Source organism: Salvelinus sp. IW2-2015, linkage group LG16 (genome assembly GCF_002910315.2).
Source record: "Salvelinus sp. IW2-2015 linkage group LG16, ASM291031v2, whole genome shotgun sequence".
Taxonomy (NCBI): Eukaryota; Metazoa; Chordata; class Actinopteri; order Salmoniformes; family Salmonidae; genus Salvelinus; species Salvelinus sp. IW2-2015.
In genome coordinates, this window is record NC_036856.1 from 22,691,123 (window position 1) to 22,707,429 (window position 16,307).

The 16,307-nt window shown below is 43.6% G+C and overlaps 1 protein-coding gene across 1 annotated transcript; it reads right to left on the reverse strand.

The window, feature by feature from the left end:
* Window positions 1–459: 459 nt before the first annotated feature.
* LOC111975600 (protein Hook homolog 1) lies at window positions 460–15,041 on the reverse strand. Its single transcript, XM_024004004.2, has 22 exons — window positions 14,982–15,041; window positions 12,927–13,012; window positions 12,263–12,335; window positions 11,915–11,965; window positions 11,526–11,663; window positions 11,138–11,206; window positions 10,873–10,898; window positions 8,861–8,999; window positions 5,782–5,945; window positions 5,537–5,677; window positions 5,001–5,202; window positions 4,673–4,783; window positions 4,425–4,512; window positions 4,045–4,117; window positions 3,834–3,974; window positions 3,643–3,730; window positions 3,476–3,507; window positions 3,309–3,391; window positions 3,112–3,212; window positions 2,880–2,981; window positions 2,683–2,751; window positions 460–2,566 (listed from the first exon to the last, which is right to left on the reverse strand). Exons 1-22 carry the CDS (start codon window positions 15,024–15,026, stop codon window positions 2,408–2,410), a joined length of 2,181 nt encoding a protein of 726 aa, XP_023859772.1. The 5' UTR covers window positions 15,027–15,041; the 3' UTR covers window positions 460–2,407.
* Window positions 15,042–16,307: the final 1,266 nt, after the last annotated feature.

Genomic DNA, 16,307 nt, shown 5'->3' on the forward strand with positions numbered 1-16,307 from the left:
CTCGGTACCGGTACCCCCTGTATATAGCCTATTTTTATTGTTGCTCTTTTATTTTTCTTAACTGCATTGTTGGTTAAGGGCTTGTAAGAAACATTTCTCAGTCAGGTCTACACGTGACAAATAATGTGGTTACACAGTGAGTAAAGAGAGCATCAGTTTCTAATGAACATACTGTACATAGCGAAAGGAGTAAGGAATGTAAACAATCGTTACATTAACATTTTCTATATAGTTTAAATGTAGACCTATAGCCTACTGTATCTGAGTGTCAATGTAGCAGTAACAAAGTATAGCTGGCAAGTTAGAAGTTAGGCAAGAAATGCTTTAAGAAATGTGAGCAATGCCTACATGTGTTATGGAGGGTCACTCTTTTGGTTTTGAATAGAAAGTGAGAAGTAAAAATAGAAATATGAATTCCACAAAGAATGTGACTAGCTACTCTCAGCCCATAACAAACTCAACACTTTGAAAAGACTTTATTCTTTACAGTACATGAAAAGGCCTTCAGACTTATTTTTCATTATTCACTTATTTTCCCACTAACACAAATCAACAAGTAGCCTACTATCCAAACAGCGTTGTTCAGATCTCATTTCCTAGTACTGCTCTGATCTCTGTATACATGGCATTGTATGTATGTGAATCAGTAGATGTACAAGTACTATCTACTGCAAAAAAAAAAAAAAAAAAAAACTGAGCTGTGAAATCAGCTTTGTACGATGCTCTAGAGTCTAGAGGCCAAATCATTTTAGCTGAAGTGTGTGTATAAAATGTAAGCAGCAGCACATGACATACAAGAATTTCACATTTTCCCAAAACAGCAAATCAAACATCTAGCTAATTGCTTGCCTTGAGCTAAAGTAAGCCTCACTATAAGGCTAGCAATCCAACCACGTAGGGATCATAACATCAGTGGATAGCTATTTTAAAGAGACGTTTGTTTCATTCAGATATCCCAGTGCACCTCAAGCCAAGATGCATCAAACTCAATCCCCAGATACATTGTGGGTACAGAGGAAGGCCAATGTGCCCAAACAAATTTAAAGACATTCAAAAAGGTTGTCACAGCATTTTCGCTTCATCAGAGAGGAAGAATATTTAAATCTAGGAGCTGTGTCCACAATTGCAGATGCAATACATCCAGGACAAGGTTTAATTAATCCACATTTCATAACCTAACTATAATTTAATCTGGGTCGGGTCTGTGAAACTGGCCCATAAATGCCAAGCTGGTGTTTGAACCCTGATAACAGTAGTGCTGTATAGATTATACTGTTGAAACCTTACTACTCATCTAGACAAGACATTCAGAGAATATAAAGGCCCAACAGTATTCCGTTAGAGCATGCAGTAAATTCTAGTACAGATCACAGTTAACACATAGAAAATAAATAACAAAATGTCCTGGATTTCTGATTTGATTAATTGATTCGCGGCTGCCGCACCAGAGATATATGTCAGTATGACATCACAGGATATTGACACAGGTCTGCAGTATAGACTTCCTACTTTTGTGTAAGAAACTAGTAATGGATGTTTGGTGGCCAGCACCAAATACACCTATTTCTCAGTTATCTGTGCTCCATTCATCCCCGGTGATTGTGACATCACAGAGGAGGAAAATCAGAGGTCAAACTCTCTGTAGTCCAATGGTTGATAGGGTGTTTGTTACATCCTTTAACTGCATAGTGTTGTTGATTCATCATTTTGTAAAGTATGAAAACATTTTAGAATATCACTTATATCCAGCTGGTAATAGCATTCAAATAAGCCATTTAAGACCACGTGTCTTACAAGCTCCAATTGTATTTTTTTGCTCATTCATAGACGGAATAAATGACATATCCCTGACTCAATATACAGCGTGTCAGGATGTCGAAATTAAGAATCAAGTTTCGTTCAATAGGCATTCCAGTCAGAGCTTGATGCTATCTAGACTAACACAGGTATATTGAAGGGCTCAGTCAGTGTTCTGTGCTAGGTTAAAGCTAATAAAGCGTGTGGATAGGGTTGTCAACTCAGACCAAACTCATTCCAGGTGATTATAAGCAACAGTGCTGTTGTGTGCTACTGTGCGGTATATATTACAGTACAGTGTATCAGTGAGGAAGAGGGAACCTGACTAGACCAAGTACTCATGTTCACATCAGTCAGTGCATGCTTGTCCCCTCCCCAGGGGCTGAGAGCGAGTGTGCTTAAGGTCACTTGAGTGTGCACTTGTGGAAGGGAGTGAGAGAGGAGTCATTTGTTTGTTTACCTCAGATGTGGGAGACCCCGGTCTTAGTGGGCCACCGTGTCAGCAGGCCTCTGTTCCAGCCCAGCACGAACACACCTTATTAAACTAATCATGGTCTAACTTTAAGCCTGTATACACGGTGGCCCACCTCAGTAGTCACCCATCCCAGGTCTAGTTAGCGGTGGTGGCAGGCACGCTGACAGAGAGGGTCCTGCGGGTGGCGTTGGTGACCTGGCGCTGCTGGGACAGGAAGGACTGACCGGGGGGCACCATAGAGGTGGAGCGACCCCCCAGACGGGCCTCGATCGCCAACTTCTGGAAGCTCAGACTCTGGAGGGAGTGGAAGAGAGATATCATTTGTAAACTGTACATTCCTGTCATTTATTTTCAAAGTGAATATGAGGTCTAAAATACAATGTGCGTCTATTCAGATTTCATGTTCTAACCTTGTTGTACCATGCTGTTACAATCAGCTTCTCCTCATACTCTCTCAGCTTTGCCTGCTCACACTCCCTCTACAGAGAGAGACAGAGAGTGAAAGAGACTATCAATACCAGAGGTCGAGAGTAAACTGAGATAAGTACTATAGATCCTCCTGGCTGAGGGTTAAGGAGAGAGACCAGGGGTTAAAGGTCAGCGTTACCTCCAGACTGAGGATCCTCTTGTCTCTGTCCATCAGCTGGTTCTTCAGAGCCTGGATCTCTGCTGTGGCTGGGTTCAGCTTGGGGTCCAACGCACGGATCACCTACAGCACCGAAACAGACCGAGAGCTTCATCAGATATCACGGGTGGGAGCAGAACCAAAGAGAGACATCTTTTTCCACACTTTTTGTCCAGCTGCTAGTTGGATAAGAGCGGAAGGAATGACAACTCACGTTGCGTGCCTTCTCCAGATACATCTTGTATCTCTCCTCCATGGCTCTCATATCATCATCCTTCTTCTTCAGAGCAGCCATCAGCTCCTCCAGTCTCAGAGCTAAGGGACAGACACAGATAACACTCACTGGGGCTCTCTGAAAACTATGCTGCCAATGTTGTGGTATTGTTATGGTTGTGTTACAGTTGTACTCACAGGTCTGTGTGTTGTCTGGCTGCAGGTCCTCCAGCAGTTCTTTCTTCTTCATGATCTCATCCTGCGCCTCGTTCAGTTGCACCCTGGGTAATAAAACACCTTAGTTTATGCATCGATCTCTTAGGAGTAACATGGAGGTCTCACAAAGCGGTATGCACCATACTTACATATGAGCATCCAGTTTCCTCTTCAGGTGAGACTGAAAATATAGAGCAGTTGGAAGAGAACACAGCTACCGTTACCTTAGAGCTGCTACTGCACAGTATGCAGGGTTAATGTTTGACATAGCAGTATGTGTAAAATCTATACATGTACTGTCTAGTGTGTAACTCACATCATCAGTCTTGGCCCCGTGGCCCTGTAGGCTTTTCTGTAGATCCTCTACCTGCTGTTGCAGCTCAGTGACTCTCTCCCGGTTTAACCTGGAAGTACGTCACACACACAGGAAGTAGAACATCAACTAGGAAGTAAAACATCCAAGACAGTACAAGTGAAAATGTGAGCCAGCTAGCGCCACCTACACACCTGTTCTCAGTGTCCAGTTCAGAGCGTGTTCGGTGTGCCTCCTCTAGCAGTGTCTGTAGTTCAGAGATCTTGTCATTCTCTGATCCCTCCTGCTGCACACGCAACATCTTATTCTCATGCTGGAGCCGGATAAACTTCTCCCTGTATGGACAAGGACACACAGTTAGTGCAGTCAGCGACTCACACACAAACACAATTATTAAATGATTACCTGTACTCTATAGGTAGGATTTCAGCAGCAAGGTTATCATGGCTTGGACTGCCAGCTGGCATCCCTGCCATCCCTGTGAAGAGTGAGAGATCAGATCAGTAACCATGTGTATCTGTAAGCCTCAGAGAGACACAGACCGTGTTGGAAAGCTTCAAAACTGTGATGTATCATGGGTCAATTGTGACTGACTGATTTACAAATAACATTAATAGTAATTTATGAAGCAATGTGATTTGTAGATCAGTCAGTCTCAACTCCCCTTTAAAGTCAGCGGCAACGTCGAATGCGCCCACACCGTTTATCAGAGAAACCTTTACTTTCCAATCACACAGCACCAAACAGCCAGTCTACATTGTCAATGCGATGGTCCAATGAGCTACCTGCTTGTCGGAGCTGGTCTTGTTGAGCCTGGTTACAGCGTAGCTCCTCATTGGTCTCCTTCAGAGAGTCTCGCTCAATGATGATCTTCTGATGARATCAACATCAGGAGACAGAGAGGAGGAGATAAGCCAATAGCATTAGACTATTGCCTTGTCCAAAAACATTCCTTAGCTCCTTCCCCTCCTGTGTTTGCATATCAGAGGGACCAGGTAGGTTGCAGTAGAAAGTGTTGGGATCCAGTCCGTACCTCTTTCTCCTTCATCACAGCGTCGTATTTCTCCTCAAACTTCTTCATCTCGTAGGCCAGGTTATCTGCCCGCCGGGACTCCTCTGACAACTTCCGGTGCAGCTCCTGGACCTGGCAGGAAACAGGAAATAGCTTTAGTAAGCCCCCTGATTGGCTTTTTGTCCTTACAAAATGATATCTCCTCAGAGACGACTTGGTAGGTGAGGGCAAAAGCTTCAGAGTTCCGCCATGCTTTCCCCAACCCAGCGCTGTCAGGTCTATAGTGCAAAAGGGAGTGGACAACTTCAGGAATGATCCTGTCTCCAGTATATTCTCAGGCATGTCTCACCTGTCTCTTGTATGTCTCTAGCTGTGCGCGGGCAGTGTTAGCCTTGCGTAGCTCCTCCTCCAGACTGACAGTGTTCTGCATGTAGATGGTGTTCTTCTCCTCCAACAGCTTCACCTGTCTCCTCAGATCTCCCAGGTCCTCCAGTTTACGCCTGTATGTCTCCACTGACGCCTCCAGCTTCACAGCACGATCTGAACAGCTCCTATACACAATACACACAAAATAGAGAATTTCATTTAATTCAATTTATAAAAAGAGAAATAATTAAAACAGGCACGGCGAAGGACCAAAACAAACACATTCTCACTGGTCTACCCTTGCTTCTAACTAACCACTTCCTGTCTCCCACTTATACACCAGTATTCAATCAACTCAATTGATGGGAGGGTCTTCTGATGAGCTTTTAGCCAATGCAGACAGCACAGACTACAGATAGGATTAAGAGAGAGATGGTGGAGTCATTCCAGGTTGTCTTTTCACATCCATGCAGCACAACTGCAATAAAGACGACCTGGAATGCCACCAAACACACACACCTGAGGATGTCAAGTTCGTCTTTAAGTGCTCGTGACTCCTCGGCCAGGCTAGTAAGTTCGTCGTTACGATGCTGAACCTCGATCAGTTGCTTCTCCAACTCCTCACAGTGGATCCGGTAGTCATCCTTAGCTGCCTCTAACCTACACACACACACACAGAGAGAGAGAGAGATATCTGTAAGCGCTGTGCTGAATTACTCTAAGCGTCGTCCCAGTGCAATGTGTTTTCACTGACACACACACACCTGAAGTTCTCCTCCTGTAGTGTCTCTAGCTGTATCTGTAGCTGGCTGTGTTTCCGTCCGGAGGGCGTGCTTGGGTCATCAAACGCGTCCAGCTGATTGGCTCGGTCCGTCAGCACATCGTTCTCAGCTAATAGGCTGTTCCGCTCTTCCTGAAGGACCGTCACCTGACCAGGGTCAAACCAGGGTCAGAGGTGGGCTGTGTCTCAATCCCAAAATTAGTAGTGTCAACATAACTATCAAATCCACCATGTTTTACAGTCCATCCAATACAGTGGTACCACACAAATGTTCACATATGCATGCAGAATGATAAAGTTAATAGGTTGAACGGCTGGTTAGTTTACCTCCCTCACACGCACTCTCTCCCCTATGTTCATTAGTCATGGTTTATGCCAGAGACAATAGCTGGAAATAGTGTACACACACGGGTAAAGGGTCTGAATACTTATGTAAATGTGATATCAGTTTATTTGTAATACATTTGCAAAAATTAAGAAAACGTTTGGCTGTGTCATTATGGGGTATTGTGTGTAGATTGATGAGGGGGGAAAAACTATTTTATCCATTTTAGAATAAGGCTGTAATGTAACAAAATGTGTAAAAAGTCAAGGGGTCTGAATACTTTACGAATGTACTGTAAATAGGCCCGTTTAAATTTTAGCTGTCCTGCCGTTCCAAATAAAGTGGAAACGTTTTTTTAATTATGAGCAAAAATAAGTTGTCCGGTGTAGGCAGGGCCATCAGTAAATTGGTAAACGGTATGACTAAATAATGAATCAAGGTAATTTTTCCACAAATAGACACATATTTACCTTTCCATTGTAGCAAGATCTTATCTATTTTTGCTAACTTTCTATTAAAATGTATTGTATTGACAATTTATTTTGCGATATGAATACCGAATATGTCCACTTCAGTCAGACCATTTTATTGGTAAACTACACGGTAATATAAGTTGTATTTTTTGTGATCCAATATGTAATATAGTACACTTAAAGTTCAGTTGTAATCCAGAGAGGTTAGAGAAATGATCTAGATCCTCTGAGGTTGTGTAGGGATCTATATTGCAAATTTAAAAGAAAACATGAGTCGTCAGCGTACAATGACACTTTTGTTTTTAAGCCCTGGATTTCGAGCCCCTTGATATTACTGTTGGATCTAGTCATAATTAATAGATATGCAGATAGTGGACAACCTTGTTTTACTCCTCTTGACAGTTTAATACTTTGAGAAGTAGCAATTATTTACTATTTTGCACCTGGGGTTACTACAGTATACAGAACTTTAACCCATTGTATAAGAGATTCTCCAAAATGTAAGTAGTCCATACATTTATATATAAATTCTAGTCATACTTCAAAGTCCTTTTCAAAATCAGCTATGAAGACCAGGCCTGGTTTCTAGATTTCAGTGTTCTATTGTTTCCAATACTTGTCTTATTCTATTTCCCATGTAAAAAAAAACTGTCTGATTAGGATTAATAATGTCTGACAATACCTTTTTAATTCTAAGCGCAATACATTTTGAAGTGTAAGGGGCCTCCAATTTTTTATGTTGACTTGATCTTTAGATTTGCCACCTAATCATAGGATTACATATAGAATCCCTATTAATTTCAATAGGATCTCTGTGGGCCTAGTCGAAGATTTGTCGTTTAGTTTTAAAATGTATCACCTTTTATTGTTGCATAAACACATCCAGTCATGACGCTTTCATTCGATTGTCAAACAATCACTTCAAAAGGGCTCCTTTACTTGGCTACCCGTGCACGTTCATCTACTCCTAACACATTTCCAGCCATCAAACAGCGGTGAATGGAAAGAGACATCTTTTCATTAGGCCAGAATTTATGCATCCACTGTCTGCGTGTCGGCCACTGACCTCTGTGTTCTCATAGAACCACATCGCATTTTGGAGCGTAGGCTATACCACCCGTTTTCAAGTCCATTCCCTAATTCATCATGCCTCTGACATGTGGTAATGATTAATCATGGTGTAATAGCCTATAGATTTGACATTTGGTTTTCATTATTGTGATAGGCTCATGTTTTACTGGTACGGCGTACCCCCTCTATTTGTTTTGCCGAAATGCCGTATATTCTTACTTTCACACCTGGAGATACGTGTTAGTGACAGAGAGCAATAGAGGGTAGAGATGTTTTAGTCAGCCTCGGCAACCAACCGTTAGATGTGTTTAGTCCGCCTCGACGACGAGCAGCCATGCAGCCATGTGGACTTACCTTTGTGTGTCCGTGAAGAGAGAAAATGGTGATCTACTGTAACAACTCAATCTGTAGACACGAGACGATAGACCCATTCAACAGCATCAGTACCTTTACATGGACTTGACTATTATGYACTTGACCTAATCAGTAACCAGCAGCATGGTTCTGTTCTGTCCTGTGTTTTCCCCAGCCAGGCAGAGCAGGATATGGCAGAGAGCAGGCAAAGGAAAAGCAGAGTGGCCCAGTCTGTAAAACCACAGCCCTTCTGCTACACCAGCCACAGACAATGGCCTCTGGCATCATAGCACATAAAACAGACCCAGATTATACTAGGGCTGGGAATTGCCAGGGACCTCACGATACAATATTATCCCAATACTTAGGTGTCAATACAATATGTATTGTGATTCTCACGATTCTATATGTATTGAGATTCGATAGTGCGATTTGATGTTCCAAACATATTGCTCACTATACGTCTGCTGCAGAGACAAGCCAGGGAAATAAGTGCTGAAAACATGTTGGGTCACTATTTAAAAAGATGGAGAACAAGCTATAGGATAAAAAATACTGGAGTATTGGCGCAGGTACATCCGACTAGCGCTGGCTAATGCTACCTACAGTAGCAATAACAAAAAACAAAAATAATATCGATAGGATATCATCCAAAATTAATATCATGTTTATCCTAGTTTATACTATACCAGGGTTGTGTGTGTGACAGCTAAATGGTGGTAAGTCTAATATCCACTCCAGTAACCTGGATGGAAGTCATTTAGTTGACTGTGTGCAACGAGCTTCTTCAATGCGTCGGTTAGGGGGCCTGTAGAAAGTGGGTTTGCGTATGTGTGTACCTGTACGTCGAGCTCATGACAGCGCTGGGCTAGTTCCTCCTTCTCTGACATCAGATCCGCCAGGTCCTCAAGAGCCTTCTTCAACTGAGACACACACACACACACACACTTAACAATAGCTAGCTTCTCTACAGCCAGCCTACTTCAGCAGGTCCGGGGAGAGACGAGCAATATCACAGTACTAACAAGTCTAAGACAAGCGGTCAACTATGGAGAGACACGCAATCAACAACAACTATAATACAGACAACAGCATTCTATTAGATCCCTATAACACAGTGCATCTCCTCTCACCTCTTGTTCCAGGTTGTCCAGTGTCAACTATAGAGGGACATGCACAGTCAGCAACAACAATATATACACTGCTCAAKAAAATAAAGGGAACACTTAAACAACACAATGTAACTTCAAGTCAATCACACTTCTGTGAAATCAAACTGTCCACTTAGGAAGCAACACTGATTGACAATACATTTCACATGCTGTTGTGCAAATGGAATAGACAAAAGGTGGAAATTATAGGCAATTAGCAAGACACCCTCAATAAAGGAGTGGTTCTGCAGGTGCGTGACCACAGACCACTTCTACTTCCAGTTCTATGCTTCCTGGCTGATGTTTTGGTCACTTTTGAATGCTGGCGGTGCTTTACTCTAGTGGTAGCATGAGACGGAGTCTACAACCCACACAAGTGGCTCAGGTAGTGCAGCTCATCAGGATGGCACATCAATGCGAGCTGTGGCAAGAAGGTTTGCTGTGTCTGTCAGCGTAGTGTCCAGAGCATGAGGCGTACCAGGAGACAGGCCAGTACATCAGGAGACGTGGAGGAGGCCGTAGGAGGGCAACAACCCAGCAGCAGGACCGCTACCTCCGCCTTTGTGCAAGGAGGAGCAGGTGGAGCACTGCCAGAGCCCTACAAATGACTCTCAGCAGGCCACAAATGTGCATGTGTCTGCTCAAACGGTCAGAAACAGACTCCATGAGGGTGGTATGAGGGCCGACGTCCACAGGTGGGGGTTGTGCTTACAACCCAACACCGTGCAGGACGTTTGGCATTTGCCAGAGAACACCAAGATTGGCAAATTCGCCACTGGCGCCTGTGCTCTTCACAGATGAAAGCAGGTTCACATTGAGCACGTGACAGACGTGACAGAGTCTGGAGACGCGGTGGAGAACGTTCTGCTGCCTGCAACATCCTCCAGCATGACCGGTTTGGCAGTGGGTCAGTCATGGTGCGGGGTGGCATTTCTTTGGGGGGCCCTCCATGTGCTCGCCAGAGGTAGCCTGACTGCCATTAGGTACCGAGATGAGATCCTCAGACCCCTTGTGGAGACCATATGCGTGCGGTTGGCCGCTGGGTTCCTCCTAATGCAAGACAATGCTAGACCTCATGTGGCTGGAGTGTGTCAGCAGTTCCTGCAAGAGGAAGGCATTGATGCTATGGAACTGGCCGCCGTTCCCCAGACCTGAATCCAATTGAGCACATCTGGGACATCCATGTCTCGCTCCATCCACCAACGCCACCGTTGCACCACAGACTGTCAGGAAGTTGGCGGATGCTTTAGTCCAGGTCTGGGAGGAGATCCCTCAGGAGACCATCCGCCACCTCATCAGGAGCATGCCCAGGCGTTGTAGGGAGGTCATACAGGCACGTGGGGCCACACACACTACTGGAGCCTCATTTTGACTTGTTTTAAGGACATTACATCAAAGTTGGATCAACCTGTAGTGTGGTTTCCACTTTAATTTTGAGTGTGACTCCAAATCCAGACCTCCATGGGTTGATAAATTTGATTTCCATTGATATTTTGTGTGTTTTGTTGTCAGCACATTCAACTATGTAAAGAAAAAAAGTATTTAATAAGAATATTTCATCATACAGATCTAGGATGTGTTAATTTAGTGTTCCCTTATTTTTTTTTTTGAGCAGTGTATATAGATTATTAGAGGCCTAACACAGCGGATTCCTCCTCTCCACTGTGATTCTACATCCCCGGTGGCTCTGCTCCAAAAACTGGGCCATGTTCTCTTTACTCATCAGCTGACAAAGAGAGACATGGTACAGTTTGGTTAGAGACAACTACAGTCCTACTCATTCACACAACAGGTGGTCTAGCATTACTTTCCTCTCTAAAGAAAAGAGAGTCTGGAGGTACTTTACAAAGTCACAGTATGTAACTGTATTTTTTAACACTTATAGGCAATTCTGAGATCCTACCGTACAGGTCACACTATTTAAACTCAATCAGAGATAATGGCCCTGGTCAGGCCAAGCCTCACCTCCTGAATGGCTGTCATCACCACATGCTGTACGACTCCTCCAGAGTTCATGATGACCTGGATGTACCTCTGGAGGGGGAGAGCGAGAGGAGAGAGAGGATGGAGGGAAGATGGAGAAAAAGAGGTGGGGGGGAATTACACACACACAGTTTCTGTTTTGGGTGCCAGTCTGTTTCAGATTTAGCCAACTCCTTTGTCATGTCTTGGCAAGACAACAATATAGTGTTGTTGAATCGTTCAGCTCTGGGACTGGACTGCAACCCTGTGTGTGTGTGTGTGTGTGTGTGGTGTGTGTGTGTGTGTGGGTGTGGGTTTGTTTGTGGTGTGTTTTGGTGGTGTGGTGTGTGTGTGTGTGTGTGTGTGTGTGTGTGTGTGTGTGTGTGTGGGCGCTACCTTGTTTGCGTTCACATTTGACAGCACAGCCCAGTGTGAGCTGCAGCAGTCGTCCCAGTTCTACAGGGTCTGAGTGTTCTGCCACCTTTACCAGGTCTGGCAATGGAAACTCCTGGATCTGCTGGCTCAGGGCCTAGTGACATAGACAGAGAAAATAATAGCTCTAACCAGACATAAAGGGTTATAACCTGAACCAGGTCTGGCAGGAGGAAGTCAGATCTTCTTGCTCAGGACCAAGTGACATAGAGAATAGAACATCTATTGTGAGGCTGCCATGGTAATAACCATTCATAACCAAACTGGGGAAGTCTTAAGATCTGCTGGGCTACGACCTAGTGCCATAGACAGAATACAACAGTTATAACTCAACATGTTTCTACCTACCTCATTGTAGTAATCCACCATCATCTGAAGGATCTTCTTCAGGTTGTTCATCTGGAGAAAGAAGTCACAAAGTCTTCACTCTAGAAAAACAAAGTGTACACCTCAAAGAATTTCTGAGTGAGTCTTTTCTGGTGTGAGGATGATAGCACTGAAAGGCTAATGGCTGGCTAAAATGCTAACAGGGCCAGCAGAGAGCAGTCACTCTGGTTTTTTGGTCAGTAAGGCAGGGAAGGAATGGAGGAAGGGACTTGGCGAGGGAGGATAGTAAAGGAAATMAGGAATGTAAGTCAAAGAGGAAGAAAGAAAGAAAATGGAAGGGCAGAAAGAGGTCAGTATGGAGTTCAGTACTTTGAGTCTCCAGTTATCCCCAACATCTTCTTTAATGCGACCGAGCCAACTTTTACTGAACCACGCTGGATCTCTGCAAAGCACAACACACATGCATGCATAAGCATTGGATTCTACAAGCCACTCGTTCACCATACGGGGCTTATTGGAGGTGTCATTTGTGACAGACTTGTAAAATCGTGCTTTAAACAATGTACAGTTGTTGATTACTAGGCATACAAATACGATCATTTCTTGGTACATTTGATACGAGTTGTGAACAACTCTTAGCAGAATGCATTGCTTGACTGCCATGAGAGTGATAAGCAAAATATCGTTCAAACTGCAGCACCCCAAACGAGTCGTTCTCGAGTTCGTTGAGCAGAGGCTGTGTATGTTTTGGTTCTACAAAGCTGTGTCCATCATAACATTCAATAATCAATTAATTGCATTCATTCTTTCATCTTGCGATCAATTAGCAGTTCTAAACATGTCTATTTTTTCTCTATGCTGCCAGCAGCATGATCCATTTTGCCTGCACGCATATGACAGACAGTAGTTGGTCAGAGCACATCTCAAGAGTCACCGGAGGGGCGCGTATTAATGTGCGTGTGTCATCTGTCAGAGAAAACACATAGGAAGACACTGGGAAGACGTTTAGATTAATTCAGTGTGCGTTACTCACATCTGATGCAAGGCCTGAGACATGGCGACGCCAGTGGTGAGCTCCGCTACAGCTGTACATGGTGACCCYGTGTTAAAGGTCTGGAGCTGAGACGGGATGGATTCAAACAAAGATTATGACATAGATTAGAGTACAGACAGGGGGGAGACACTGGGACATAAATGAGACAGAGGAGGAGGCACTGAAATCCATCTCCACTTGCATTGATCATACAGCAAACCCTGTCATGAACCATCAAAAACAGCATTTCATGGGCYTGCACATGTAACAGAGTAGCCCTACCTAACACATAAACCCAATTGTCATCCTCAATCCATGAGGATTTCCTCTTGCTTTAATGGTTAAGACATTGGGTTGCCATATGAGGTCAGAAAGAGAGGTGTGTGTGTGTGTGCATGAGTATGGTCACTGTGAGAGAGACAGCCCCAGAGAGACATGCTTCAGTACTCTAGTCTAGGCCCTACTCTGCTATGATGGACTTGTGAATAAGTCATCCTACAGGACTGTGTCTCCATGGTGTCTGGTGAGCACTCACTACAAACCTGCCACACCAAGTACTGCAATCAAGGCTTTTTACCTCCAATACAATATAGATACTGCCTTCCCAGTCCTGTGCCCTCAACCTACACTTTAGCATCCACTGGTAAACTGTAGTGCTCCCCACCACTCAATGGCTGCATTTACACAGGAAGCCCATTCTGATTCTGAGTAGTGGAAAAAGTTCAGAATTGGGCTGTCTGTGTAAACTAAGTCAACGTGGTTATTCATTCACTGACATTGTGTGTACTGTACTGGTTATACCCTTGCAGCATTCAGGAAAATCATGCATCTTAAGTGTCTTTGTTGTCCCCTCTCTTTCATTTACATTCACACTCAATTTCAGTCACAGAAGATTTGAAAACAATGGTGGGTGAATGCTCAACAGAAAGGAGCTTTCATTTGGCAAGATCTCTCAGGTAGCTGCAGATAAAGGGGAGAATAGCCAAAAACGAGATGAAGCCACTTCAGTTTATTGGGATGCAGCCCTAGTCCTATTCTGTCCCCCATTGACACTGGAGGAGGGAAAGCTCCACTACAGGAGAGAAACATGCTGTAACACTTGGCACACTATCTAATCTCACCTAATAGCCTAACTGATTTCAACTCAAATTTACATTATCTCAAATGTTACAAAATGATTGCAAGCCATGTAAGGATTAAGGTTGCACAAAAAAACTGTAGCCTACAGGTGCGACAATTCACATTAGGCGTTTAGGATCAACCCAAATGAAAGTTACATTATTACTGATTTGCCAGTGGCCTATAATCGAAGGAGCAACATTCCACAAATATCTAGCAGTTAATGAGATTAGCTCCCTAAATCGGATGAGGATCAACTGAATTCAGGGATAATGTTGTCTTTCGTTGTGTGTCGAAGAACTAAAGACAAAACTGGAAACGAGGTAACGCTCATTTTGTGCAATGTAGTTTCAGATAAAATACCCACCCAGCGCATAGCCGATTTAACTCAACTCCACGATTTATGATGGAGATGATCTACGAATAGCGTGGGAGGCCTGGAACTCAAACCTTGAGTTAAATTTTTTTTTTTTTAACAACACAACTAATGATTTCAGCACGCAACGAATAGTCCGCAATTAAACAGAACAATGTAGTGTGTAATTACAGGCCCTTCTTTGGGTACTGAAATCAGTAGCCTATTTTTTAAAGCTCCAGTCCACCCACACTAGTCACCGCTCAACTCCATCATTAATCGTTTATTTTAATCGGCTAATCTGCGTATATACTCTATACAGGCAATTCTTACAGCCTAGCTGACGACAATGGTTTATCAATACGCGAACATTAGGCTACTGTAGGCCGAAATTATTATAAATAGGAGAGAACAGGTGTATTTCCAAGCGTGGCCATTTCCTGATTGCTCTAGTCCTGACACTAATGTACCTGCCACAGGTAAATTATACCGTCATCGATAAACACAGTAAAATTATTCATGCAATCAGACGCTTTAAAGCGCTCTCGCATTGAACAGCGGACATCGCAGACAGCACTTACCCAAATAATAAGGCTCTCACACAACACCGCTTTGTCCGTCTCCATTTCTCCCCGTCAGGTTTGGCCAGATATGTCCGATGCACCTGCCATCAACAACAAACACCGTTCCCCTTCCCTCTGCATTTGACCTCACCTGCGGGGGGTTGCATCTCTAGCGTTAACTGCGTAATAGGGATWTGTTTCCTGCTCGCTGCGCTGTAAAAGCACCGTAAATTCATACGTGAATAACTGCCTCGCGCTTTGACGTTTCGCGGTTGAGACGGATGGGGATTGGCGCGATAAAGAGCACAAGAACGAGGAATGAAACACAAATGGTGTCTTCTGACTGGAACAGACAGACCAATCAGATTGACTATCTGACTGACTGGCAGGTCTGTGTGGAGCCAATCACAGAGCGGAATCAAGGGTTTGCGGAACGCCTCAAAAATCTGAGCTGGATTTCATTCTAAAACCTTGCTCCCTTTTCTCGGTATTTTCGCAATTTATCATCACCGATATGGAAAGAGTGATAATTAGGATACTTGGTGGATATTTAAATCACAAGGGTAATATACCTTTACCACATTGCTTACCTATCCAATCAAGTAAGATTCGCTAAGGAAATCAGAAAGTACAGCAAGGAACCCAGCCTGTGTGTGGGATGCTGTGTGTATGTTAGTGACTGGTTAGTGACATCTGAATGGTAAATCTACAGTGAACAGTCAAGCCAATGATTTACATTTACAATGACTCTCATGAAGAGCACTGTTCAAGTGTAACACTTGAATCTCTGTTTTACCATAACCTCTCATGCATTACATTTCCTGTACAATAAACCGGAGGTCAGGTGTAGACAAATTCAAAGGAATGGCTAGTTGAACTACCCTGGAGTAGTTTGAGTCAGCTACCCACAATCCTATTTTTCATGTTAATGGTTAATGAATCTCACATGTGTGTTCTTATGTGAGGAATTAACTTTTTATTACAGTCTAATTTGACACAAATAAGATTAGGAGGGAAACTCACGTGCCTGGTCTCATGACAAGAAAATCAGGGTCTATTTATTTTACCATAACTGGTGGCATGAGTCAAAATGTGGACCCACAGAGAGGTGTTTTCCTCAAGCACTTAACCCCCAAAATAATCTGGCTGGTAGATAGGTAAAGGATTTAAACTCATACTCAGTTAATACACTTTATCTGACTCAACAGACTGTCTGTTTGTTTATAAGCTGCTGACACTTCTACTCCTGGACTAAAAAGAGATTTCATTTGAGGTTCTCTATTAAGCATGCTTAGTCTTTTGTAATGTCACATGTATATTTGACTTGGACTCGCTGGACAACCA